At 35.2% G+C, this 26802-nt stretch overlaps 1 protein-coding gene across 6 annotated transcripts in view; it reads right to left on the bottom strand.

Moving 5' to 3' along the window:
* Positions 1–26802, bottom strand: part of tenm4 (teneurin transmembrane protein 4) — a 243565-nt gene that overhangs the window by 145575 nt on the left and 71188 nt on the right. For all 6 annotated transcript variants that reach the window (XM_051128614.1, XM_051128615.1, XM_051128616.1 and 3 more), the window contains exon 3: positions 26446–26718. In XM_051128614.1, the coding sequence (XP_050984571.1) occupies positions 26446–26718 (273 nt within the window). The remainder of the gene's footprint in view (positions 1–26445; positions 26719–26802) is intronic.

Raw genomic sequence — 26802 nt, 5'->3', positions numbered from 1 at the left:
AAAAAACATTGTATAAAAAAAAAAAAAAATGAAAATGCAAATGAACATATTAAAGCTTGTAAAACCATGTTGCCATCTTCTTTCATGAAAAGTAGGTAAAGCCTGCTTGAAAAGTCACTAAATGTTGCTAGATTATGTCATATTCTAATTAGCATATTAATGATGTCATTGCGTCATATTGCCTTTTACATTTGTTTGCTTCTCTGTACTCACATACTGTATTTTAAGGCATCCAAATTCTCAACAAAACTGTTTTGATTGATATATTTTTCAGTTTCTATTGTTAGAGTAGTAGTAGTATATTTTCACAGCAAAAACAATTCAAAAATACAAGTATAGTAAATACAACAAAAAACAGCAAACAAACAAACACAAGTTATATTACACAAGATTTTTTACATTAACATATGATAAAAATTTTAAAACTTTTTCTGGAAAAAATATTTTCTGTTGTTAGATGACAGGATGAATACAAACTGAAACAAAACTACATAACCAGCTCTCCCTTCCATGATGTTAATCTGCACAAAAATCCTGAATTATAATCAAGCCATCATCTGATGAAATTAAATACACATAAGATAAAACATGTAAAATGAAAGTTAGAAGCAACATAATATATTTTTAACTGAAAGCGGTGCTCCTTTGAGCCGCCCCCTGAACAGATCAGACACAAAAAGAGAGGACTGTGTGCGCTGGGGAAAAAAAAAAACAAAAACTCTCAATTGTGCAGCAGTATGGTTTGTCCAAAAAGTCCAAGGCGCTTTTTTGGAAAAAGGAGTCTGAAAAGGCACTAAATCTAATTACAAAGTCATCAAATTGGCAACACTGCATAAAACACCTTATAGGGGCAGATTAATAAGAACACCTAAACAGATTAATGAAAGCAGATCAATAAAACACCTAACAGGGGCAGATTAATAAGACGACGCTAGGCGCTTTTTTGGAAAAAAGTCACTAAAGGAGACTGAAAAGACATTAAATCAAATGACAAAGTCGCTAGGTTGGCAATATTGTGTAAAACACCATATAGTGTAAAACACCTTATAGGGGCATATTAATAAGAACACCTAAATAGATTAATAAAAGCAGATTAATAAAACACCCAATAGGGGCAGATTATTCAGAAGTCACTAGGCAATTTTTTTTTTTTTTAAAGTTGCTAAAAGTGTTTGAAAAGACATTAAATCAAATGACAAAGTGTCGCTAAGTTGGCATTACTGTGTAAAACAACTAATAGTACTTTGTAAACCAGGTTTATTGGGGAAAGAAAAAAAAAACTTGTAGTACATATTTGCTAAATTAATTTAGGTGGTGCTTTGTTTTATCCAAAACAGATGAACGTGAATCTAGCATGTTGTTTTAGCATTATGTTTATTGCATCACAACAATTCATAAATCAAATGTCCAGTGATTGGCACTCTATTGTGTTTGAAAATAATGTACCACCTACACTAAACTAAACTTTAGACCTAAGCAATAGTGTTAACAATATAAGATAAAAATACAATTGCTGAAGCAACCATGTCAGTTGAACTTGTCTTTGAGCTCTTTTATTGTGTTGCGACTTTCATGGGACTAATAGCCCGTGTTACAAGTAATGCAAGTTACGTAATCAGATTACTTTTTTTTACAAGTAACTAGTAAAATAATGCATTACTTTTCAATTTACAAGAAAATATAGGAGTTACTTTTTCAAATAAGTAATGGCAGTTACTTTGCACTTCGTAGTGACTGACAAGTCTCCTGTCCCTATGTTGAAAGACATCAGGAGCAAGTGTAGATGCGTTGCACGTGCTGTGTAAACATGATGTTACTGTAGCTCCATGTGAACATGCATTAATTCATCTCACTCACAAAAAAAACAAAAACAAAAAAAAAAAACAGATTCAGTATTCCTCAAAGTGAAAAGAAAACAAGAAAATAAATGCAAACTAAGAATATGATGCAAATCTGCATTGATTAAATATAATAAATAACACAAATATTCTGCATGTATTGAATCCCATTTTATTAACCAGTGTCTTTGCTGCTGACCTTCAATGATCCAATTCAACCATACAAGTAAGCAAAAATTGCTTTAGATAACCTAACATTTGTGTTTCTTTTTCTTTTTTTTATTGCTGAAGAGTGTTGAACTTTCTTCTCCTGCTTTCTGCTATACAGATGTGAATTCACTTTTCCTTCAGCCTGAGGTATATTCATTTTACTTCAGGTGTGAAAGGGCTTTTGCATTTGCCAAAAATATAACTTTTTTACATTAAAAACAAACAAGAAAGTCCTGGCCAGATAAATAGTTACTTTTTTAGGGGGTAACGCAATACTGTAACGCATTACTTTTAAAGGTAACTTTCCCCAACACTGCTAATAGCCACTCCATATCACAAATGCAGCACTGTACCAGGTGAGGTACCAAGCAAGTTTACTAGATTAGAAAAGCCATAAATATGAAGCTGGGTATGTGATGCAACCATCAAAATGTATTCGTTTAGAAATCATGCACTATGGTAAAAGTGTTTCAAGGTCATAACACAGTATATTGCAAGGAATTGCAAAAAAAAAAAAAAAGTTCTTATTATATAATCATAATTTGTGTGAAAAGGAATGAAATATGTTGTTGTACTTCCATTTTAGTGTTCATTTCAGCTAAATAAATAAATATATTAATAATGATAAAACTGTATGTATAGATGCATTTTTAAACTTTTTGTGTATGTTAGTGCATTTCATCAAATGTTCTTTCATGTCCTGTTATCCTTAACCCTTCTAAAAAGATAACAACAGAACTGTAGCATAGTACTGTGACATTACATTTTTGCAAGTGTGAATATGTTCTCACACAACAAACAAAATTATTATTACTGATGTGACACACACATTAATGTGGTAATTTGTCACATCTCACTGTGTGAAGAAACAAAGTGATCCTTAAAAAAAGAGGAAAAAAGCATGATGTTGCTACTATGATTACCATTTTCATTCCGTAATGGCATTTATACGGTACTACATGTACTACTGTGGTATATGTTCAAAACCCAAGGTGCTACCATGAAACCAAATCCAATGCATGGTAATTCCATGGCACTCTGGGGGCAGCCGTGGCCTAATGGTCGGGAGTTGGGCTTGTAACCCGAAGGGCTGAGGGTTCAAGTCCCAGGTCTGGCAGGGATTGAGGGTGGGGGCAGTGAATAACCAGCACTCTCTCCACCCTCAATACCACGACTGAGGTGAGTCCATTGAGCAAGGCACGAACCCCCAACTGCTCCCCGGGCGCCGCAGCGATAGCAATATATATGGCTGCCCACTGCTCCGGGTGTGTGTGCACTTGGATGGGTTAAATGCAGAGCACAAATTCTGAGTATGGGTTACCATACTTGGCCACATGTCACATCCTTTCCTATCCTTTCCTTTCCTTACCTATTTGACACTTTTTACAGAAGTTTGCATTTACCATTGTCTGCATAAAATAACACCCTTAGACAAATTGAATCTCTTTGTCGTTCTATATCTAGAAATGCAGAGGTGTTCTTTTGTCTTGAGCTGAGGCATGTCTTCATATTCACTCTAACCATTATGGTTACCAGGAGGAAGCTGAAGGCTGAAAAGATTTTGCAGCTGACAGGAGAATTAAGGAGCAATAAGTTAGCCCAAGTTCTTTGGCTGCCTCTTGCCTTCAAGATAACATAATCTCTGAATGTATAACACACAAGCACTAAAATTAAGAGAACCTGTGACTCGTGTCACTTACAGATCACACTAACTTTCAATTTGCTTAAGGCTAAGAAATGAAGGCTTAAACATGTAAACTAAATAATACAAGGTGATAAAAAGTCTGTGCTTACAGTAAAGCTTTCAAAAGAAGCTTTTCAAAAGACCGTGATGTCGCCATGGTCAGGGTTTTGCCACTTTTTGATTAATGAATTTCCATAGCTTTTTCACAGTCTTTCAGATCATCTGTGGTAATTCAGTAAAAAAATAAAAATCATTTAGTTTCACAACGGCTTGCTAATGGCTCGGACCAAGTGTGAATCTATTTGATAAATTTACTAAAAAGAGTCCGCTCAAACTCCCAAACTCACTCCCAAATCAAAGATAATTGGGTCTTACAAGCAGCTTTTTAAAGACAAGAGTGATATTTAGCTGATGCTTATTGATTTTACATCAATAAATTCAGCAAAAGGATTTTATAAATGTAAAAATTACCTGATATTTCCATATTTGTGAACGTAGGAACCCTGTGTATTTGAAGGTAATTTTAAAGCATACTGCCACAGCAACTTTAAAGCATACTTTTACATTCATTATAAATGCGGATATGGTATATGCTAAGAATATTCATATCATGGTGTTTGTGAGGTGTCCCAAGGTACTTAAAATAAAATCATGGTATTGCACGGTACACATCAAAAAAAAAAATAAAAATAATAATTAATTAACAAACACACACATTTTGGTAATAATACCATGTTCCGTTTCTATTACTAGAACTGATATGACAGAGCATATAAACAAACCCAGTGATCTAAACTTCTCACAGCAGTGTTGAGCACATCAGAGTATTACTCACTGAAGTGAGAAACCTTTGCGTCATTCTGTGTAATGGGAGGAAATAGATACCTGATGTTAAAATATTTTCATATCCACAATAAAAACCTGCAGTTTCAAAAGTAATTGACCACAACGTCCATAATTTTGTCAAGTAGAATATGCTCCTGGATAAACGTCTTTTGTTGGTATTATTTTGAAATTGCAGGTGAAATTGCAAAACACTTTAGCATTCCTGGCAGTCACAGAGATAATCAGAGATTATCAGTGGCCAAAACTCCCATCAACACCTCAGGTGTGGATTTATCATAAAAAGGTCAAGCTATGTAAGTGCTAAAGTCACTAGAGCTCTCACATCTGGTTCTGATGAGAGTGAAAGTTGATCTACAGCAACAATATCCCTTTAATCCCTTTTTCCACAAATATGGAGCAGAAATAGACACATTTACATAGTGAGAAAGTGAAAAAATTGTCCCTTGATATTCCGCATTCATGCACTGATGTTTCGTTTGATGGTGAACTCTCTAGTTGATTTTGGCTTGAACTTCAAAAGCATTCATCCAAGTAACTTTTTGGCAAGTGTAAAAGACCCGTGAAATCAAAATGAAGTTTTTTTTTTGCTTTTAGGCCATGTGTGTTAGCTTTGAGGTCATCAAGTATGCTAGCATACTTCTAAAAGCTTACAAAATTAGCAGATACACACATCTAAAAGTTAGTCAGTCTGTGAAAACAGACTAAAAATATTGATGACTCATCCTGTACTACAAAAATGTGTCCAATCAAATGGACTCTAGAGTGAAAAAGCCCCACCCCTAATATCAGCTTACTACTTAAAAAACTTGACTACAAAACTAATTTCCAAACTTCAAAAGGAAATTGAGCACCATTACCATGTTCACTTTTAAAAGTATCATCAAGTCAAGAAACCACACAAATATGAGTGGAAGGCAGATCGCAATTGGAAAAGTCATAATTTTCCTAGACTCTGCTATCTAGCAGCATACAATCAATATGTTTGCATTTGATGAGCAGCGTAATGCATAAGAGTCGGGACCAAATTGTAAATACACACAAATGTTTTCTTTTATTGACCATGCGTTAATGGAAATGATATTTCTGCCTAATAAAAAAGCATTTAACGACCACAGAGACAAAAGCACCATTTAAGACTGACCCAAACAACACATTTAAACCATCACTGCAGCACTTCCTGCTTTCTGAGAGGATGTAATAAAAACCAGTAATTAGGCACAACCAAACTATTAGTCTAAATACTAATCAATACGAAAGTTGACAACTTGCGCCTTCTTCCTCTTTTGAACTTCACAGTTGTGTTTATTCTTTAAAATAAATGGACTAACATTCAATACTTGACACCTTTAGCACCTTTTGGCGGTTTATTTTGCTTTATTATATGTTTTTATGCATAATATCCAATTTTAACATCAAAACGGAAGAAAAGCCAGACAAAACATCATGCAAATGTGTTTTTTTCTTGTCAGGTTTTTATAATGAGCTGTTTTTGCTCATTATCACCTGTTTTGCAGAGCAGTGCACATGTTGATGCTTTCAGCTGATTTGTTAGTTTTATTTAATGAATTATATAATAGAGAATCTCACATAGAGATAGACATGTATTTGATGAGATATACAAACCTTAGACTCTAATTCAGTGAGTTTAAGACATGAATAACTTTATTTAAACACTGTAAAAAATGATTTTGATTTTTAGTCAGGTGGACAAGTTGAATCATGTCCTGTCAACTTGCAGTGTCTCACTACACAATAGGATGAGTTGGAACAACCTCAACTTAAATAGAAATTGAAAACTTTAAATAACATAACAATATAACAATATTATATTATTATAATATAAAATGTATAACATAAATATTATTATTATTATATAAAATATATAACAATATAACAACAAAACATAGGTTCTGTCAACTTTCAAGGTTCTATCAGGTTCTATGAACTTACAAGAGTGTCAAACTTACTGAAGAGTGCCAAATTAACACTGAAGCAGAGTTAATGAGATAATTAGTGATTTATTAAGTGATGATTGACCATTATTGAAGACACCTGATGTTAACAGGCAGAATCACCAAAGGATAAAATCATAATTTTTAAGCAACCATTATAGTGGTCAGTGTTTGCATTAGTTGGGCTCTTGACACATTTTTAACTTTAGATTTTGTTTGGCTACCATAACTGAGTTAAAACAGCCAGATAAGCCAAGAGCACAAGTCATCAGGTGGTGATGATTATGTTTTAACATAATCATTATTTTACCTGAGTCACTGAACTCATTTAGAGTCTAATCTCTGAGTTATGTTTCCGTTATTGCAAATATAACACGAGATTAGACTCTAAACAAATTCAGTGATTCAAGTCAAATAACGATTATCTTGACTAAGTTCCAGTGTTTTTTATACATTTTGGAGAATTTCTTACAAGCTGTTGTGATTTAAAAAAAAAAAAAACTTTCTGAAGAAGTCTTTTGTTTGGACGCACACAGACATCAAGAACCAGTGTATGAATCTCAACAAAGGTGATAAACGGCATATTCAGATAAACACATCAACTCTGAACATTGCAAATAAAGCAAATTCAGCTCATAATTTATTTATGCCACAATGCATGATGGGATGAGTTCTGATACATGCTTTTTTGATGGTCGCCGTTGTTGTGATTCTCACGCTGATTCTTCATGTCTGTGTGTCTTAATTAAATATTATATTTATTAAATATAAATTTATTTATTAAATATTAAAACTTAAGTTTTAAAAGCATCTGTCTGATAAGTACATTATGTTGTTCACAGGGTTGATGTAGGCAGTAAAGAAAACTTAACTCAGTTTTACAGGTCACTACATGAAGGTTATGTCAAAACATAATCAAGGCCACATGATCACCTTTCCTATTTACTATTTTAATTATTATTTTATGTCAGTTAGACTTGGTTCATAGTTGTGAAAACATGAAAATTTGAGTTCAGCCTTTTTTTTTTCTTCAGTTGACTTAACTAAAAAAATTAAATGCTCATTAATTGATACAGTTGGCTCAATTTACTGCAAGTTATTTCAACAGCTACATATAAGTTGAATGAACTTAACACCTAGTGTTTGCTAAATTTAATTGAGTCAATGCAACAAGATGACTTGACTAAGTTAAGTTGTTTCAACAAATCATTTTTGACAGTGTAGTAGAGACAGCTCTTTTCCTGTCTCTCTTCTCAGTCACCCTCCGTTGCCTGTCTTTCCTCACCTACTCCATTCACCTTCTCTTATTTCCCTGTCTTTTTTCCTTTTCGGAGCGAAAGGGACTCCTCTCCGCAATTCTCCGCCTTGCTGAAAGGCGCCATCTGTTCTCCTGCTCAGTGGCGGCACACGACACGAGGGAGCAGATTGAAGCCTGGAGATTGGAATCAAAAGAACACTGAATGGGGATTTTTTCCCCCATCCAGGCCGCAAATCTGACAACTGTTGTTTAGGTTCCACACAGCTGCCGCTACGGAAGGCACCTCAGCCGACGAGGCTTTCGCTAAATTCACACGATTTTTACTCGACGCAATATTAAGGTTTTTTCCAGGTGTGTGTCCCCTAACATGGCCCCAAGACTTAGTATATCATCTGGAGGATCCTGCATTGGAATTTCAATTTATTTTAAGAATTGCACGTAAGACCCCGAATTATAGCACTGTGTGTGTGGGGCTGGTAAAGCTATTTGCTTTGCTTTAATTTTAATTGTATAAAATCATATTAGCATTTAGCACTGCAACTATCATCTTTGAGCTTTGTAGAAATTGCAAGGCAAGGCAAGTTTTGCATGAATGCATTAATTGGCAAACCATATCCATGGGGCAAAACACATATCATTGCACAATGTATTTAAAAATGTTATATGACATATGGAAAAATAAATACCTACAACTTTTAAGACTGTAGTTGGGAAAAAAAAAGTGTCCCACTTTATTAGGTGGCCTTAAATACTATGTACTTACATAAAAAGTAAGTACAAAGTACTTACTCGGTTCATATTGTATTGCAAAATACTTTTGCTGCTATTGAGATGGGATTTGGGTAAGATTATGGACAGGTTTGGTGGTAAGGGTAGGTTTAAGGGTGGATTTAGGTGTAAGGGATGGGTCAACAGTATAATTATAAATGTAATTACAGAAATTAAGTATAAATATGATTACATGCAGGTATTTTTTTAAAATAAAAGTTCAGTGTAAAAAAACATGCACTGAAACACAATGAGTGCATTGTATCAAACAACTAATTTAAATGCAAGTAAGTTAAGGACACCTGTTATAAAGTCGGACCAAAAAGGACTGCATTTATGCAAATATGTTCTTTATCTGAAATCATTAGTCTTTGTCCATTTACTATGTCTATTGTAAATAGTATAAATAAAAAATCTGTTGCTTAAAAAATAAAGGTTAAATTAAATGAAATAACATAAAACAAAACTTATTTTATTTCAAATAGTTTATGCACCAAAATTGCTAAAACTAAAAGTGAACAATAATAAAAATAAATATTAAAAATAAACAAATAAAAATTACTAAAAACTGTTATACAATTTACACGAGAAAGGAAAATACAAAAACATGATACTAAAATAACACTTATTATAATGTATATGCATTAAAATGTCCACAGTTTAACCAATGTGGTCACAAGTGTGCATATATCGGCTCTTTTATGGCTTTGTGGCTCATATCATATTTAGAAAGCATTATTGTGCTAATATCAAACATTACCATAAAATTTGCATTACTAAACGGTTATACAACATTTTTGGGTTGCATTTCCAGCAAATATGACAACATTGTCCTTTGCTAATTCTAACAATAAAAATTTATTTCATAAATGTGTATGCAAATATCTCACAATATTCTCCAGCCAACAACTTGCACTCAGAAAGAGATTCTGAGCTCCAAGCAGCAATGTTCCTACACTGATAAAGCCTTCAGAGTCTTTGCTGTCAGGATTTAAGACTGAAATCTGGATCCGTCTGATCTTTTCTTGTCTGCTATTGATGTTTACACTCAGCTCGCATGACATGACAAGGGCTGACACTGCCAAATCCCCTTCAAGATAGCCCATTCAAACATCCCTGGGGCTCTCTTTGTTCTGGAATACGAAGGGCAGGTTCACATCTCTTCATCGCTTTGCGTTAACGATATCCTCCGAGCTCACCGCCACCGTCCTCCCGTCCCTCGCCGGCACGTGGGAGCTCTTTCGCCCCTGAACCGAGCGAGCGTCTCCTCTGAGGTCCCATCTCGCAGAGCAAATGGCCTAAAAACCGTCTACTAATCGCCTTCACGCCTCCTCGGCGGAGCTCTCTAGACGCGCTCCCACATCAAAGAGGCCAGTTCGTGTTAATCAGTTTAAAACACATGTTCCTCTAGCAGTTACTCTGTCAATAGCCACCAGAGCGAACATGGCTAACTCTAGCCACAACAATGCTAATAACACGTAATTAGCGCGTGTCCTTTCTGAGCTTGTTACTTGCGGGTAGCACTCGGCCTGTTCTGAATCAAACACGAGGACAAAAATAATCAAGAAATCCTTCACAAATCCTCTTAAAGACTCAAAAGTTTACTTTTGGTGGTGGAGAGAGCAAGCCAAGCCTGCAAATATAAGCAGCTCATTAGTGCTGCATGTGGCTAGCCTGCGGCATCGATGCACGAGGATGGCACCATACCCGTACCCATGGCGCCTCTGTGCATTGAGGGCCTGGCCTAATAAAATGCTAAAATACACCCTGCAGAAAGATGCACACAGTTGATCATGTGGCTCTAATGCACCACTTCTATATAAAAGGCGTGCGGAAATGTAAAACTTTTCTCTCAGCAGGGAGTTGGATAAAAGATGGACAGCTAAACTTTACTGATAACTATGAATTTATTCACAACTATGGATTTATACGCTACAGGCTGTACATTTTTGAATCGTCAAGATAATGTAATGACAGATCGTACAATGTTATATCAAAGAGAAAGCTGTGGCAGACTGTGCAAAATGTGCAGTGTTTCATACCAGCTTATTAAATACTCTGATAGCACAGGTACATCACAGAGATGTCTATTTGACGTCTGCATTTACATCTGCAAGACGTATTTTTAGAGTGTCGGCTCATCTGCAATACGCCTAGGACATTTCCTATTAGATGTCAAACAGACGTTTATTATATGTCTTATAATTTAGAATGTATGCAAATCTGACATCTTACAGAGATCTGTGAAATGTTTGTACACAGCAGATGCAAATACAGCAGATACAGTTTGAAACAGTGAATCTATTCAACATAAAGGCAACAGTTAACTTCATGAATTTTAAAGGCATTCAAAGTCTTACGATGTTGCCTGATGTCTATAAAAAAAATCTTTACTATTCCAGAAATTAGTCTTAGACAGCAAAATCATGGTCAAAATTGTGCAGTGTGCACCGGGCTATTAAAGTGCAGTTCGACTGATTTTAGACACCCAACTTTGTTCCAAAATTGAACAACAGTGAACAGAAACACCCTTAAATGGATCAATATTAGCATGAGCTGCATAGACCCAACAATAGACAAAGTAATTAAAATTACATAGGCTGAATTGGAAAATTGACAAGTACTGACTCCAAATGCTCTTGGCCAATAATTTGCAGTGCAAAACAAATTGCGCTTGGCACAAACCATGTTTATCCTCACTCCAAGTGGACGCACATTTAACATAATCGGTGAACTTTCATAAGTGTTTGTGATTTTTGAGAATGTCAGGCAACCTGTCCATGTTGGCATCTGGAAAAGTTGGCTAGCTTTTACCAAGTGACAGATGACTATGCGCCAAAATGCTGTAGTGGTTAACATCAACAACAAAAGATGTTTTCTCTTGCCGTTTTCTCTTGTATTTTATTATTAACATTTAGCATTGTTGATTTCCTGCTCTCAATAACGACAAAGTTGACACCATCACCTCAGTGGTGTGTAGGACCACCTACCATCATCCATACAGATGTACACACTTGAAAATCTGCAACTTTTATTTCCCTAAGCAGCAGGCCTTATGGCACTACCGCTAAATGCTAATTTTGCAATATCCTGACGTTTTAAGACTGCATTTCTCTCTAATGCTCAGTACAAGACCTGTCTCTGCCAGCTTGCGCTGTTGCCATGGTTTACAATTAGCTAGGGATGAAGTATTGATCCATTCTCCACGCATTTGCTGAGACCACCATCCAAGAAAACATACTCAAACTGCTTTCATGAAAGCGAAAAACGCGTATAATAGAATTCATACTCAATGGCAGAGTTATCCCAAAGAAAACTATTGTATATGAAAGATTGATACGAATTGTTTTGCCATTAATGGAATGGAGTAATGAGCCATTTCTGTGACTATTTCTGTCTCAAACATAACACAAATCAGTCACAAAACAAATCTGTGTGAAATAAAAGCATGAAATGTGAGGGGATGAGAAAGACCCTCCTGCTGCGTTAGTTTACACAGTACGTGGGTTGCTAATGGTCTAAATATCAAATGCACAAAAGAGGGATAATATAACAAACAGTATCTACATTAAATTCTGAGAGACACGACATATCTGTGGTGCAAAGCCTTAATTTAGCAGTAAGCTCCAACCTTACCTGCTTGGAAATGGATATTTCAGCCAATAAGTCATATCACGATAAAAAAAAAAAAAAAAAAAGAAAAAAAAAAATGCATATCATATCATATATCATTGCAATAATGACACATCCTCTACAGACTAATTTATTGGAGAACCACAGCCCACTTTCTCATTTGTTGTCCCTTTTCTAAAACAGAAAGGCCTGCATTTGATTTATGTGTTGTTCCTGTTGGGTCCTCTCTTGGACCTAGTAATGAGAAGTAGAGCAACAGCTCATTACAGATACTTCGACCGGCAAACTTTTGCACTGATGAGGTTTGGCTGAGGACTTGTTTTCCAGTCAGCACAAATTCTGACTGCATGTGCACCTAGGAAGCCTCCCAACATGGGCCAACATTATTATGGCATGAACTTTTCAAAACTATTCACTACCATCTCCTGCAGAGTTGTTTTCACTGTCCTTCGTGTGAACAAGCCCTTGCAAAACTTGCACCAACAACTCAATCTCATCCAGAATACTCAATCATTTACACAAACTTGCGAATTCACAAGAAATCGCACAAGTTGGGTCTTACAAAAACGTAAAACTTATATCTAAATCGTGTAAAGCTCAAAAGAGTTGATTTCACAGTCCTTCATGTGAACATGCCCTTGCACATCTCAACTATCAACAACCCAATCTCACAGAATACGCAATAATTTATAAGAAACGGTGCATTCATAATTCATCAGAAATTGTATAAGTTGGGTCATATAAAATATAGAACCCTAACCTAAATCTATAGCATCCAAACCTTGTAAGAGTTTTTTACTTGTCTTGATCCATCATGTGCACATGGCCTTGCAAAAAGTAATCAACAACATATTCCGAAAATCCAGAAAAATAATACAATTTTAATTTAAAGACTGTACTGTATCTTAATCTTTATCTATTTTTATTATATATATATATATATATATATATATATATATAAATATAAAGACACACACATACAGTATATATTTTGAAAATATTTACATGTATTTACATGTATAGATTTATATTCATATAATTTATATGATATATTTCTTTAAAGTTAGCATTTCTTTCTGGCTGCTTTTAAATTGGGTTCCTATGTAAGTACTGGTACTTCTGATTGGGCTGAGGCTGGAATTTAGCGAGTTTAAAGTGACGTATACTATGTGTCAGGAGCATTCACTCATCTAATTTTTGACAGAGATGGCTTTTAACTGGTTTTGCATCTGAACTCTTCACATATACTTAATGTATAAACAACATTTTTCTCAAATTTATACATGCATGTGTATATTTACGTAATAAACATACAGCACACACACAAATATTATGTACACAAAAAGCGCTTATTTTGGATGTGATTAATCGCGATGAATCATTGCCCAGCACTAGTTTCAATTAGAGACTGTTGTTATCATACAGAATTTAGAGTATCCTACTGGTGAACAAAACGCTGTTACTCACAGTTGTGATATTTCTAGTTTCACCTAATTTCACAAACCCTATGATAAACAACAAAAAGTGAATACATCCAAGTTTCCTTTGCTATAGGTCAACTTGCTCTTTCGTTCCCGCCCTTTATGAACGCGGTCTATTTGGGGTCAAACTGAGGAAGGCAGTGCTTGTGTAACCTGTAAAAAAGCAAGCCATCCATACAGAGGCGATAAGGCTGCCAGTGAGATGGTGACAGCAGTGCTTTGTGAGCAGCTCTGAGGGAAAGAAAAGGCTAAAATAAAACCGAACTCACGCCAAAACCCTCCTGACTGACATTAGGCAGACAGTGGCATTTCAGTACCTCAGTGTCCTTAAAAAGGCAAGCTCGGAGCGGCTTTTTTAATGGGCATCGGACCCAAGGTTGTTCTGTAACAGAGACTACTTTTAGAGACACATACTTGCCAGAAGGTTGGAGCTAAATGACTTCTTTTCAGCCTCATTATGAGCTTTCATGCAGCAACTGGTAAGATGATACGGAGAAAGGTCTATGACAGTCTTCTACCGTCAAGAGCATCAGCTTAGTTTCAAATAGTTTGTCAAGTGTGTTCTTTTTACAGCAACTCAGTCCACTCAATGGCTATCTAGGTAATGTCCCCGGCAGCTATTTTTCAGTAATCCAAGTACGGCTTCTGTCTACTTCACTACTGAAAAGCAGACATCTCCAAAACTCTTTGGCAAGGTTACATTTCAACCTTTTTTTTTTTTCAATTAATGCTAAAATAAAATAATTTCTAATTAAACTGATACAAATAAATCATTTGAATCATTAAAATTGGTTCGTTAGCTCAAAATTTTTGGGGGCATTCTAGATGCCAACAAGGCAACTGGTTCTTGTAACAAAGCTACAATTCTACATTTCAAACATTCATTTTCCTATGAGTGGCTCTGCCTCATTCTGGATGTTCGTGTTGAATAGCACATGCATAGTCATTAGCAGCTAGATCCATAGAACATGCGTCCATCAACTGTCATGTCACTGTCTATAAAATAACTGTTAAAAAATAAAGCAATTTAATAAAAAATATATTGGCCAGTCAATGCTGACAATGCTATCTTCTGATTATGCATGAACTTGCATGTTAATCATATTAGATTTGACAATCATTTTCTCTCTAACAGCAGAGAGGCAGAAAGTAATACATTTGTTTTCATTATTACTGTTGCTGAAAGGCACTTCATCATTAACATTCATTCTGGAAGATGGGGAAGCAAATCTAATAAAGCTTATGTTCCTCTTCCTTTGTTTAGTTTCTTTCTTTTTTTTTTTTTTTTTAAACAGTTCTTTATTCTTGGAGTGGATAATTGCTACATTTTCCATCCAGAATCTAGACTATATGGCAGAAGATCATTTGAAGCATTTCTACGATTGCACTTCTTAAGTCTGGACATCTGATTAGCCTAATATTCAAATGCCTTTTGTACAGATTTTACATTGTCTAAGATCCAATCGTAAAATATGAAAGGTCAACTCATATTAATAAATATAAATAATTAAATTTTTAGAACTATAATAATCTAAATCAAAACAAAGATGATGGTTAGCCTACTAGCAAGTACTATGTACTGGCCTATAGATTTTGTTAATAATCATATGGCTATAAGTGACCCAAGTATTTCCAAAAATTGCTTAATGGAGGATGGATTTCCTTTTAGTTCCTCTCAAGGTTTAATCCTCCTTTTCCGCTTGCTGTCTTAAACACTTCTTCCATGCCACCGTCTTATTTAACTTGCTCACTGGGGTTTTGGGATGGTGTGCATGTACAATAAGCGGTACAGAATAAATTAAACTGGATTGAACTGCGTTATATATATGTATAATGTGCTCTTTCAGCCAAACAAGCCAAGACGAAATGCCAAGCTTAATATCATAGAAGAAATGCAATTCATTTGATTGAAATTAGAGTGTCATGTAATGCAATTTCTGGCTTGTTTTCAATTGTGTGCAGTAATGAAACACTATTGTCTTCAGTTAAAGCCACAGTGACGCTTAAGGCAAAGCCAGTTTAATAACTCTAGCTAAGCTGGGAAACCAAAATGTGATGTAGTATGATAAAATAAACCCCATTACACTTTATTACTCGTGGCTTTCATGCATTGTTCCATATCTATTATTTCACTCTTGGGTCTGACTCATACTTCATATCATATTTTTGCATAACGCTTCATGTACGAGGGTCGATGACACATTTTGATGTCAGTCAGATAAGCGTTAATTACAGTCATTTCAGCACACATAATAAATAAGAAATGTCTGTCATTGTGATACGCAGAAACCCATTACACAGATTTTCAGCTAAAGGTAGGGGGGAAAAAGATGGAAAATTGCTCCATATTCACACGCTTCTTCAACGATACGCCATCTAATAGCAAGCCAAGATGTTTGGATCTGTCCACATGGACCCAATTCTGAGAAAAACAAACTGCTAGGCTAACTATGTAAAGACACGTAACGCGCATATGCACACATCCCAACAGATTACTTAGCAGCTAGCAATAAAAACGCATTAGACGAACGTAAGAGAATGTGGCATTTTGGCTTTATGATTCAGCAAACTGCTGTGGTTTGTGATTAGCAGCAGCGGCGGTAGCGCATCCTAGCACTCAAGAAGCTCTCGGGGCTCTGATCGAATGTTAGTGAGAAACGTCTGTGCCGTCAAAACCTAACGCTTATGGAGCACAGCAGATAACGGGCCCGCATTGTCCACCAGGGTCTTTAGAGTCTCAGAATGAGCTGTCAAATGAGGCAGCACTAACTCTGCTAATCCACCATCTGAGGAAAAGCTGCAGCCAAAAGGAGTAAACAAATAAATAGAAACATTAAAAAAGAACCACGAATGTGATTAATCGAGTCGAAAGTCGCCGGCACTCTGGTGTCTGCTTTGAAGTAACGTTTGCACTCTCACACAAGCATGACTACTTTTTAGCACTTGTCAACAGCCAACTCGGGAATCAGCGGAAAACAAAAACGCAGAATTCAAGCAGCATGCGTTTTTTTCTCATCCCTTTTTATGCAGACAAACAACCCTTTTTTTTTTAAAGATGTCAATGGCTACATAAAAGAGGAAATGTTTTGCAGTTAACTATAACAGCGATTACTACAAAGAGATGTGTTTATAACAGTGTGCTTTGATGTGATAGCTGCGATGCCCTTTAATTCAAAGCAACAAAACATGCACCTCAAACAAAGATGATGTTGATAACATATTGCTCAAAGCAAACTGCAGCCACAGTCCTAATATCTAAAAATAAACTAGACTGTAATATTTTCTGAATAAATTGGTAGAGTGGTGCTTGTTGTGCAAAGATAGCTTCCTTGTAATGACTGAAAAATGTTGTAAGTCCCTGCTGAAAAAAAAAAAATGTTTGCTGGTCTCCCAGTGTGACCAGACTGGTCTGTTTACTGGTTTTAAAAAGGTTTTGAGAACTTTTCAGCTGGTCAGGCTAAGAGACCAGTTGGCCCTCAAGTTAAACCAACCAAAGATGGAAGGCCAAGTTTGGCCAAGATGGAATACAAACTAAGACCAGCATAAAATAACATAAAATAACATAACATAAAATAAAATAAAATAAAATAAAATAAATAACAATTAAATAACAATTAAATAACAATTAAATAACAATTAAATAACAATTAAATTAAATTAAATTACTGTGTAGCTGCTATGGAGTTTTGGTTTGGCTGATTGTCTTTTCTAAAACAGTCCTGATAAAAACACAGCTTAAACCAGGCTAAGGACATTAGCTTGTGTTTTGCTGGTTTAGAATGGGTATTGGGAAGTTATCAGTTGGTTATGCTGAAAAAACCAGACAAACCAGCTAAATCCACTATGACCAGCAAACTACTACAGTTTTTATTTTAATTTTTTTTTCCCCCATTCAGGCATTTCAGAAGATAAATGGTCAACTTTAACTTTGTTTTGTACATTATTTAGTAATAACATGGTATTGTTTTTGATGGTATTGGTATTGTTAATAATATACTATAATTAATATTTCAGTTCTGTTACTGTTATATGGGGGCCAATGAATATTGTATCTGACTGTTGGCCTTCAAATAAAGAAAGTTTGAGAAACACTGGATTAGAGGGCTTGTTTAAATCCTTAATCTTCAGCATGACCAACAGTAACAACTATGAACGAGTTCATAGTATATATATAGTTCATATATATATATATATATATACACACACACACACACACAAAGCGAAAAGCAAAATAAAGTTCGCACCTACACAAAAGACTCGTAGCTGTTATTAAAAGAAAAGGTCAGGACTAAAATCGGCATGATACTGAGTGAGAGTGCAAACTCTTTGCCATACTAACAACATGAAATATGCATTAATAATTTAGCTGCAGCAGCAAATCAGTTCTTAAGTGCAAAGAAAAACACAACAACATGCAATCTGTTACAAGTCACATTTACACCTGGCATAACGCTCATGAAGTCATGGCCAAAAGTTTGCAAACACATTATTTTGTTTGGGTTCCAATAAATATTCTCACTTTCGTTTGCCTGTCATTCGCACAACACTACATAAAGGTGTTAGCATGCTAATTGCTTTAGTGAAAAAAAAAGACCTGGAAGACATCATTAGACTATTTTAACAGCATAAGTGGTGATCACAATAACACACAACACGGTTTCAGGTTCAACCTTAGCAAGGTTAACACAGTCAGTGTTATTTTAGCATTATTTATTCATATTTAGTATTTAGCTTTTCTTTTTATATGTTCAATAAAGTAATTTTGTTTTGTGCTTTTGTAATTTGTATTAGTTTTAATTGAACAAAACTGTTTTAGTTTTAGTTAACCATAACACTTTACAGTATGTCTAAAATAAGCAAACAAACAAACAAAAAAAAAAAAGGATAATATGATTATTCAGAATCTTGTGATCGCATTTTCTTAACATTCAAAGTATCTTTTTGTCTCTTCACTGCTCAAGGTCAGGTTTTGTAACCTCATCTCTCTGTGGCTGCTATCTCACACCATTGTACACCGTATGCCTTTCTGAACCCCTTCTGTAAGGGAGGAAATATCTCATCTAATAGCAGTCTGATTTAACTTCACTTTGCGGGTTGATAATATGGCGGCAATGCTCAGGGGAAACAGTTCAAAAGACAAGTGAGGTGAGGGAGATATCGCGCTCCAAATATAAAGCCTGCATGTACTTCCCTTGGGGTCGCAGGAATGGTGATGCACCTTTAATTTAACCGAACTGAGCGGTTACAAGAAAGTGACTCAAGATTATTATTTCAAGTTCAATTCGGATGCAAGCCAAAGCCGTCTGAGTCCAAGTGGGTGAGTAGTTTACTCTGCAACACTCTAAAAATGTACTTTACAATTCAGTTTCCAGGTGAAATCAACACTAGTGGCAGTAAAACGGCAAACACTTTATATTTAAAGTGACAAACAACCTATAATTACATGGCAGATTACTTATTAATAAAGACTACTTTTCTTTCCTTGTACAACAGCATTATGACCTCTAAACACTTTAACCATAATGCATGATTTGTAAACTAATACATTTTAATGTTTGTATCACATACCGAACTCCATATGTATTGCTTTTCTAATGTAGTAAACTTGCTTGGTAGCTCACCTGGTACAGCACTACACCATGAAACACAAGTAATGACACTTGATAAAAGAGCCTAACTTGTAAAAGCAAGCTAAAATGGCATGCTCCTTCATCTAATGTGTTTTAAGTGGTTTTAAGTGGTTACGTTTAAGTATTTTCAAACGCGATCAAGCATTAACCTTTTAACGCCACTCACCAGACACTTCATTTTGCGAAACTTACAACAACCAGATTAACATTCATATATTTCGGATAAAACCGAACATGCTTTTAGCGCTACTAACAAAACTTGAGTTATGTATTGTATTTATTTTGTTAATAAAACACAGCTTAATATCGATAAACCAGTTTTTTTTTCCTGGTCTTTGAAGTACTGTCATTCTCTACATTCCTTAGTAATACAATAGTATTTTGATGTTTATGCCTATTCAAAATTATACCATTTTCACAAATAAGACCATTTACTCAGTACTTCAAGATAAAATAAAGAACATTATAGTATTAAACTGACACGTCTTTTAAAAACTATGGTAACACAATAGCAACTTTTTTTGGTGGGCACAGTCATATCTCTCCCAGCTTAATATCACCATGACATCCAAGTCTAATTTAGAACAATATATAAAAGAAATACACCCAAGATAAACAATATACCCCCCTTTCTGCCAACCAGCCACGCTGTGCAAACCGTAATTATCAAGTCTTTGACAGATGCCCAATGGAGCAGCATACACACTATTAGCCAGATTGAAGCTGAGCATATTTTTTCGAAATGAGACAGATTTTATCATTAAACGCTCAAAACTAAAGTCCAAAACTCATATGCTATCGGGACACAGAAGTAACTTTGTTTAACTGCTTGTCTGCTGAGCGTAAAGTTACAGTGAGGCTCTATAGTAGCACATTTGTCTCTTTGTCAACATCGCCAATTACAGCAGCACTGATCACTCCCCATGAGCCCCTCTTAACCTCAATCTTTCAGCAGTTCAAAAGCAGTTCAAAGTTTCCAGCGAGTGCTAAACCTCAGAAGTGACATCTTATACAGGCTCTACAAAGAACCAACGCAGAGGCAGTTTCAGTCAAATTAACCAATTATAGCTTCCTCGCTTCAAACAAAAATAAGGGAGAGCAATTGTAGATCGTGCGGTGCGCATACATCAAACTTCTTTTCGGATCTTCTGATCCTCCTCGCCCTTCAAGTTCCCGCTGCCGTTTTCAAAGTACAACAGAGACGGTTTCAATGCGCCTAATTCTGCAGGAAACTGTCAATTTACGCTATACAAACAACCACAAAAAGTCACGTAATGCAAGAAACAAAGGTGGAAACGCTAATCCACTGCTCCCAGGGTTCAGCTTCCATTTCCCAACTGCTCAACATGCGTGTCGAGCCCCCATAATAGGCATTAACTCAAGATCACATGGGAACATTATCAGTTATATAGCTCCCAGGGAAAAATTCTGATGGATGGCACCAGCTTAATCATGCATTTAAAAAAAATGTTACTGCCTCTAAGAAAACTGTGCCGTCATTCATTTTTCACCTCAGAGCACTTTTTTTTAAACGTTTATTATCATGACACTTTTTTACATAATAGTAAGGGGTCTTAATAGACAAGACGTATGGTCTGTAATGACAATGCAGGAAGAAACTGAGCAGACATTTTATAAAAGCTTGAGGTCTGTAAGATTTTTAGAGCAAAATGGGGTTAAAGGAGAAGTCCATTTCCAAAACAAAGATTCACATATATGTACTCACCCCTTTGTCATCCAAGACGTTCATGTCTTTCTTTCTTCAGTCGTAAAGAAATTATGTTTTTTGAGGAAAACTTTTCAGGATTTTTCTCCATATAATGGACTGCTTTGGTGCCCCGAGTTTGAACTTCCAAAATGCAGTTTAAATGCGGTTGTAAATGATCCCAGCCGAGGAAGAAGGGTCTTATCTGATCGGTTATTTTCATAAAAATAATACAATTTATATACTTTTTAATGTCAAATGCTCTTCTTTTGAAATGATTTTTGAAGTTGATTTTTGGAGTTTTTTGACATGTCTTTTTGTACATTTAACTGTCTTGAACCAGAATACACAGAGTTCAGAGAGAGCAAGGCAAGACGAGTGTTTGACATTAAAAAGTATATAAATTGTATTATTTTCATGAAAATAACCGATTGTTTCGCTAGATAAGACCCTTCTTCCTCGGCTGGGACCGTTTACAACCGCATTCGGTTGAAGCTGCATTTAAACTGCATTTTGGAAGTTCAGAATCGGGGCACCATATCAGTCCATTATATGGAGAAAAATGCTGAAATGTTTTCCTCAAAAAACATAATTTCTTTATGACTGAAGAAAGAAAGACATGAACATCTTGGATGACAAGGGGGTGAGTACATTATATGTGAATCTTTGTTTTGGAAGTGGACTTCTCCTTTAAGAGCTTTGCTCCTGGGTACAGTGGCCCAGTAATTTCCCCCTTTAATCGAGCCATCATTTCCGATAGGTGAACCCTTAACTTTCAGATTTCTATCACAGACATTTAACCACCATGCCACCCCCATCACCTTCAAAAACACGCCAATGAAGAAATCGATTTAGTATGTCATTAAGATGAGCCCTAGATTGTAAACAAATTTAGATATGACTATCACAGCCATTTTGAGCTGGTGAACGTCCATTTATTCACGTTCGATTTACACTAATGACCCGGACTTTGAATAGCGCATATTATGTTACCATGTGATGTGGCCGTAGCTGAAAATATCCTGCTGATCAATGCAACCTCAGCTTTCCTTGTTGCCCATGCTGAACTGAATCATACACACTGAACATGATTTTATTTTTTTTTACAGATTAAGAATTAAAAGTGAAACTGGTGCTTTTGAATCCTTTTTAACCTTGAAATCTCCAGCCCCATTCATTGTAATTGTGTGGGAAAGGGTGACCAGCACTTTTTGTCAAAATATTTCTTTTTGTGCTCTATTCTAAAAAGTATGTAATACAGGTTTGGTATGACATAAAATTACAGCACTTGAAATTTCCAGTAAGGTCCACCACTTGTAGTACTCACAAATACCCATGAAGCTCAGTCAGTGAAGGGTCTGTGGGCTCTGACACAGTTTGCATGTTGCCCCGAGCAGCCCTTATGTCTAAAACAAGGTTCGGCTTCCTGCAAAAAGATCAGCCTATGCCCGATCAAAATGACTCAGCAATGGGTCTGACCGTTAGCGCCTGAGGAAATCTGCTCAGACATGAGGGCAAGTATAAGCAGGTTGTACAAACACACACACACAATTCACAAATGCCTATTTGCCTAAGATCCGTGCTACATGATAATGGATTATGCTATATCTAATGAATGCACCGCTGGTGAGATAAACAACACCAGTTTAAATGTTAACAGCAGAAAATGAAAGCTAATTGCTAAATGAATCTGAGTGATTCTGAAATTCTCTTTATGTACCAAGACGCTCCTCTGATATTTTTTTTTAATCCAATGAGCTCTAAAAGCAACTGCAATATTATATAAATTAAACATTAAGAAAGCATTATTTATTTATTTACTTTAATCTCAATATGAACTAATGCATTACAACAACTTTGCTCCCCAGTTGATGCAAGTATCAGTGGAAAACAGGAAAAAAAATGTTTTTTCCTTCACTTACATAAAAAAGTATTGTGATGGTATAAGAGGGTATTTTTATGGTGAATAATTTAGGGCTGCCAAACGATTAATCGCGATTATTCACATGTAAAATAAAAGTTTGACACATACATTAGGCAAACTCAAACCTTTATTATGTATGCGATTAATCACGATTAATCGTTTGACAGCCCTAGAATAATTACAATATTCAAATACCATAATATTACCAGTGCTGTTATTAAAATTAAACTTTTGAATTTTCTTCTTAATTAAAATAATGCTGAAATAAAATATAAATATTAGAAAAAAAAGTAACATTTTAAGACTTTTTTTAAAGTCAAAGTACTACAATTACCAAAACTAAAACTGAAATAAAAAATAATTAATGCTAAATATAAATATATAAAATTTAACTACTAAAATTAAAACAAAAAAAATATATATATAATTATATAATAATAAAATAAATAAATCAAATAATTTCAAATGATACAACAATAACTAGTGCTGGGCAACAAGTAATCACAATTAATCGCATCCAAAATAGAAGTTGTTGATTATACATGTGTATATTATGTGTATATATGAAGACACATGCACATACAGTATTTACATGTTTATATATAAATATATTTAATATACAAATAACATTTTTCTTATACAAATATATACAAATTTATACATGCATGTGTGTATTTATATATACATAATAAATATACAAAGTAAACACACACATATTATGTACACAAAAACCTATATTTTGGATTCGATTAATCGCAATTAATCATTGCCCAGAATAACTATTACATCACCAAAAACCTAAATATGCATATTTAAATTTGTGTTAGTCAAAATTTAAAGTGATAAAACACAAGTAAATTGGGTAACTCAATAGGTTTCAGTTAGCTTGCCCTTTAAAGTGCACGTTATTAAACATGAGCTCCAAAAACAGTGAACGCAACTGGAGTTTCTGCTTGTATAAACAGAATAAAAAGCAATTTTGAATTATGTCTGCTTTACAACAGTCAAATAGACGCCTAAAGCTGCGAATAAAGATATAGACAGAGGGCATTTTCTTTTTCACAGTCATCAAATCCAGTTTAACGCACATTTGGGTTAGTTTCACCTCAGCGTTTCACAACGTTCAGACACACATATTCCATTTTCGTTTTAAGTCCATCACTGATGTCTATGCATAAAATGCGATGCAGCAAAAAAAGAAACACCTCTGTCGTTTTAAATAAGAATCTAATAGCTAAAATGACGCAGACTTCAGTGCAAAACAGACTATTTGTAGGCTTTCAGGGAGATTGTGAAGCAAAAGGCAATTAGTGTTTCGCTGCCGGGCCCTTGATGTGTGATTTCTAAAGGCTGTTAGAGGCACTATCAGAGTTTGGCAGTGAATATGCATAAGGTACATTGTAAACGAGAGCGTGATTAAGGCTTAACTAGACTGCGGATATAAAGAGTGCCAAAATCAAGTGTTTAAATGTGAAGAAACCTTGAAGAAAGATCACATTTTGCTCACAAAAAGTCAAGGCTCGTGATAAAGCTACGGAGAGGATAGCCACATAATGGCTAGAACATTGTGGTGGTCAAAAAGCCTAAGTTTTAATGATACTGTGGTCTCTAGATATGGGATTTTTTGTCCACTTTATCATCTGCCAAGCAAAATTTGAATATCAAATTGCTTAGAAAAGTAAAAGCATGCCTCTCCTCAAACCACATCTGTTGAGGTTTCATTCATGAATGGGAAAAGTTATGTACATAAATGTAATAATATGAGTAAAAGTAATGCTTACATAAAATAAAATAAAATAAAATAAAATAAAATAAAATAAAATAAAATAAAATAAAATAAAATAAAATAAAATAAAATAAAATAAAATAAAATAAAATAAAATAAAATAAAAATAAAATAAAATAAAATAAAATAAAATAAAATAAAATAAAATAAAATAAAAATATAAAAAATTAAATTAAAAAACAAAAAATTATAAGTTTACTGACCTTCTAATACAACAGTGTCTATATACTTATACGTTTTTTAAAATTCCTCTGAAGTGTGCTAGTCAGCACAACTCAAAGGCCATTCATGAAATAACATTTAACTGCAGTTTTTCAAAAGGTTAATTATATTATTCAACTTGCTTATCCTAGTTTAATAAATGTTTAAATCCTTAACGCATGAAATAAACCGCTAACATTTGCATTCCCAAGAAAGTCCTTGTTTTATAACAGAGTCAATATTTCATGCTGAGATTTCCCATATATTCCTGCAGCTCTCAGAGCAGTTCCTCTAGCGTAATCAGGCCCTGCTCTTGACAAGTTTTACTGTGACACCGTCTCAGTACAATGTGACCTTCTATGCAAGCAAAGACACTCATTGGGCCCTTGGGGACCATTTGGAAGCACTGAGCTTGAGGTGGATGGATTCAGGATGGCTGCCTGCTCTGTTTGGGCCACTAATCTGATCAGAAAGCATCTGACCTCTCCTATCTCCGTCCTATAGATGTGCCTTGGAGATTTTTACTGAAAAATGCAAAATACATGAAGTTTATTGCAGTTACATATAGATAATTCATCACTGAGCTAAATTACTTCAGGGAAGAACTGGTTATTCTCTTTATTATCATCAACAATTTATGGAAAAAAAAAGATAAATGTGCTGCAGTTTGCCATATTATTATTATTATTATTTTCCACACTCTGCATTACAATATGCTCAAGAATGTGGTAAAAATGTGGTAAAAACACTAACACATGATCTCTCATAGCTTATTGCTTAGTATAAGAGACTGGATTACAGTTTGGCACAGGCCAATCAAAATGAAGCAGAGACTTTCATGCATCATACTATAATTACTCTATTAATAATGAATTAATCTCTATTCACAGCAGAAATATTGCACTTAATCCATCTGTAAATATAACAGAGTACTGAATCAAATCCAAATTTGTATAGGAAAGGTCACCAGATAATGAAATGAAAAATATTAGAAGTGTCAAAGACATGGCCTAACAGAAAGTGCACACGCTCCCGAGTTTGAATCTGGCGATTGATCTCCAAGAGTTTTTTAATCTAAAAAAATGTCTGAAAGCATTTAAATAAAAAAATAAAAGAAAGAAAGGAAAAAGAACCATTTATAACAATGGTTTTGCTTTTAATACTGACATTGTTTTGAGTCGAATTTGATAGGAAGGAAAAATTACCAACGCTCTTAAAGTTCTTTATAGCACTCAGAGGTTAGTGATAAAAAGAAAACACAGAACTCGAATTATCATATTATTACATCGCTCATTTCCATAAATCAGCATGCATGAGATTTTTTTTTGAAAGCAAAACCATTTGAAAAACCAAACTAGAACGTCATAAAATCCGCCTCTCCAAACCACACATGATTTCCATATAAAAGGGGCATCACACATTCGATCTGAACTGACGTGGTGCTAAACAGGAGATGTCCCTCTGTGCCGGGTGCTGTAATCTTGCTCTCAGTCGAACTGTGAAGAGAGCGTACAGACATTTGAACTCACCGTTTTCTGTATTTTCATGCTCGGTGTCAGTAAGGGTGAGGTTAGAGTTGGCTCTGCTGGAAAGGCAGGAGCTGCGGCCGGATTTAGTGTTGCTACGGCCCCAGAGTCGCACGGCGTGCTCGGGGGACATGATGCCGTCCGTTTCTGTGTCAGCATCTGATCCCACGCTCACCGAGTAGTCGCGGTGGGGAAGGCCCATTTCTGTCCTGTATGCTGCCATATGGGGCGGCACGGGATCTCCAAAAGCCATGTCTCTGAGAGAGAAGTCCGTCCCTGATACAAACACACAAGGACACAATGAGAGAAAATACAAGCTGTGTTATGCATACAAGAACAGACTGCAACAGTAGGGGTCTG

Source organism: Labeo rohita, chromosome 15 (assembly GCF_022985175.1).
Source record: "Labeo rohita strain BAU-BD-2019 chromosome 15, IGBB_LRoh.1.0, whole genome shotgun sequence".
Taxonomy (NCBI): domain Eukaryota; kingdom Metazoa; phylum Chordata; class Actinopteri; order Cypriniformes; family Cyprinidae; genus Labeo; species Labeo rohita.
This window is presented reverse-complemented; position numbering and strand designations above follow the sequence as displayed.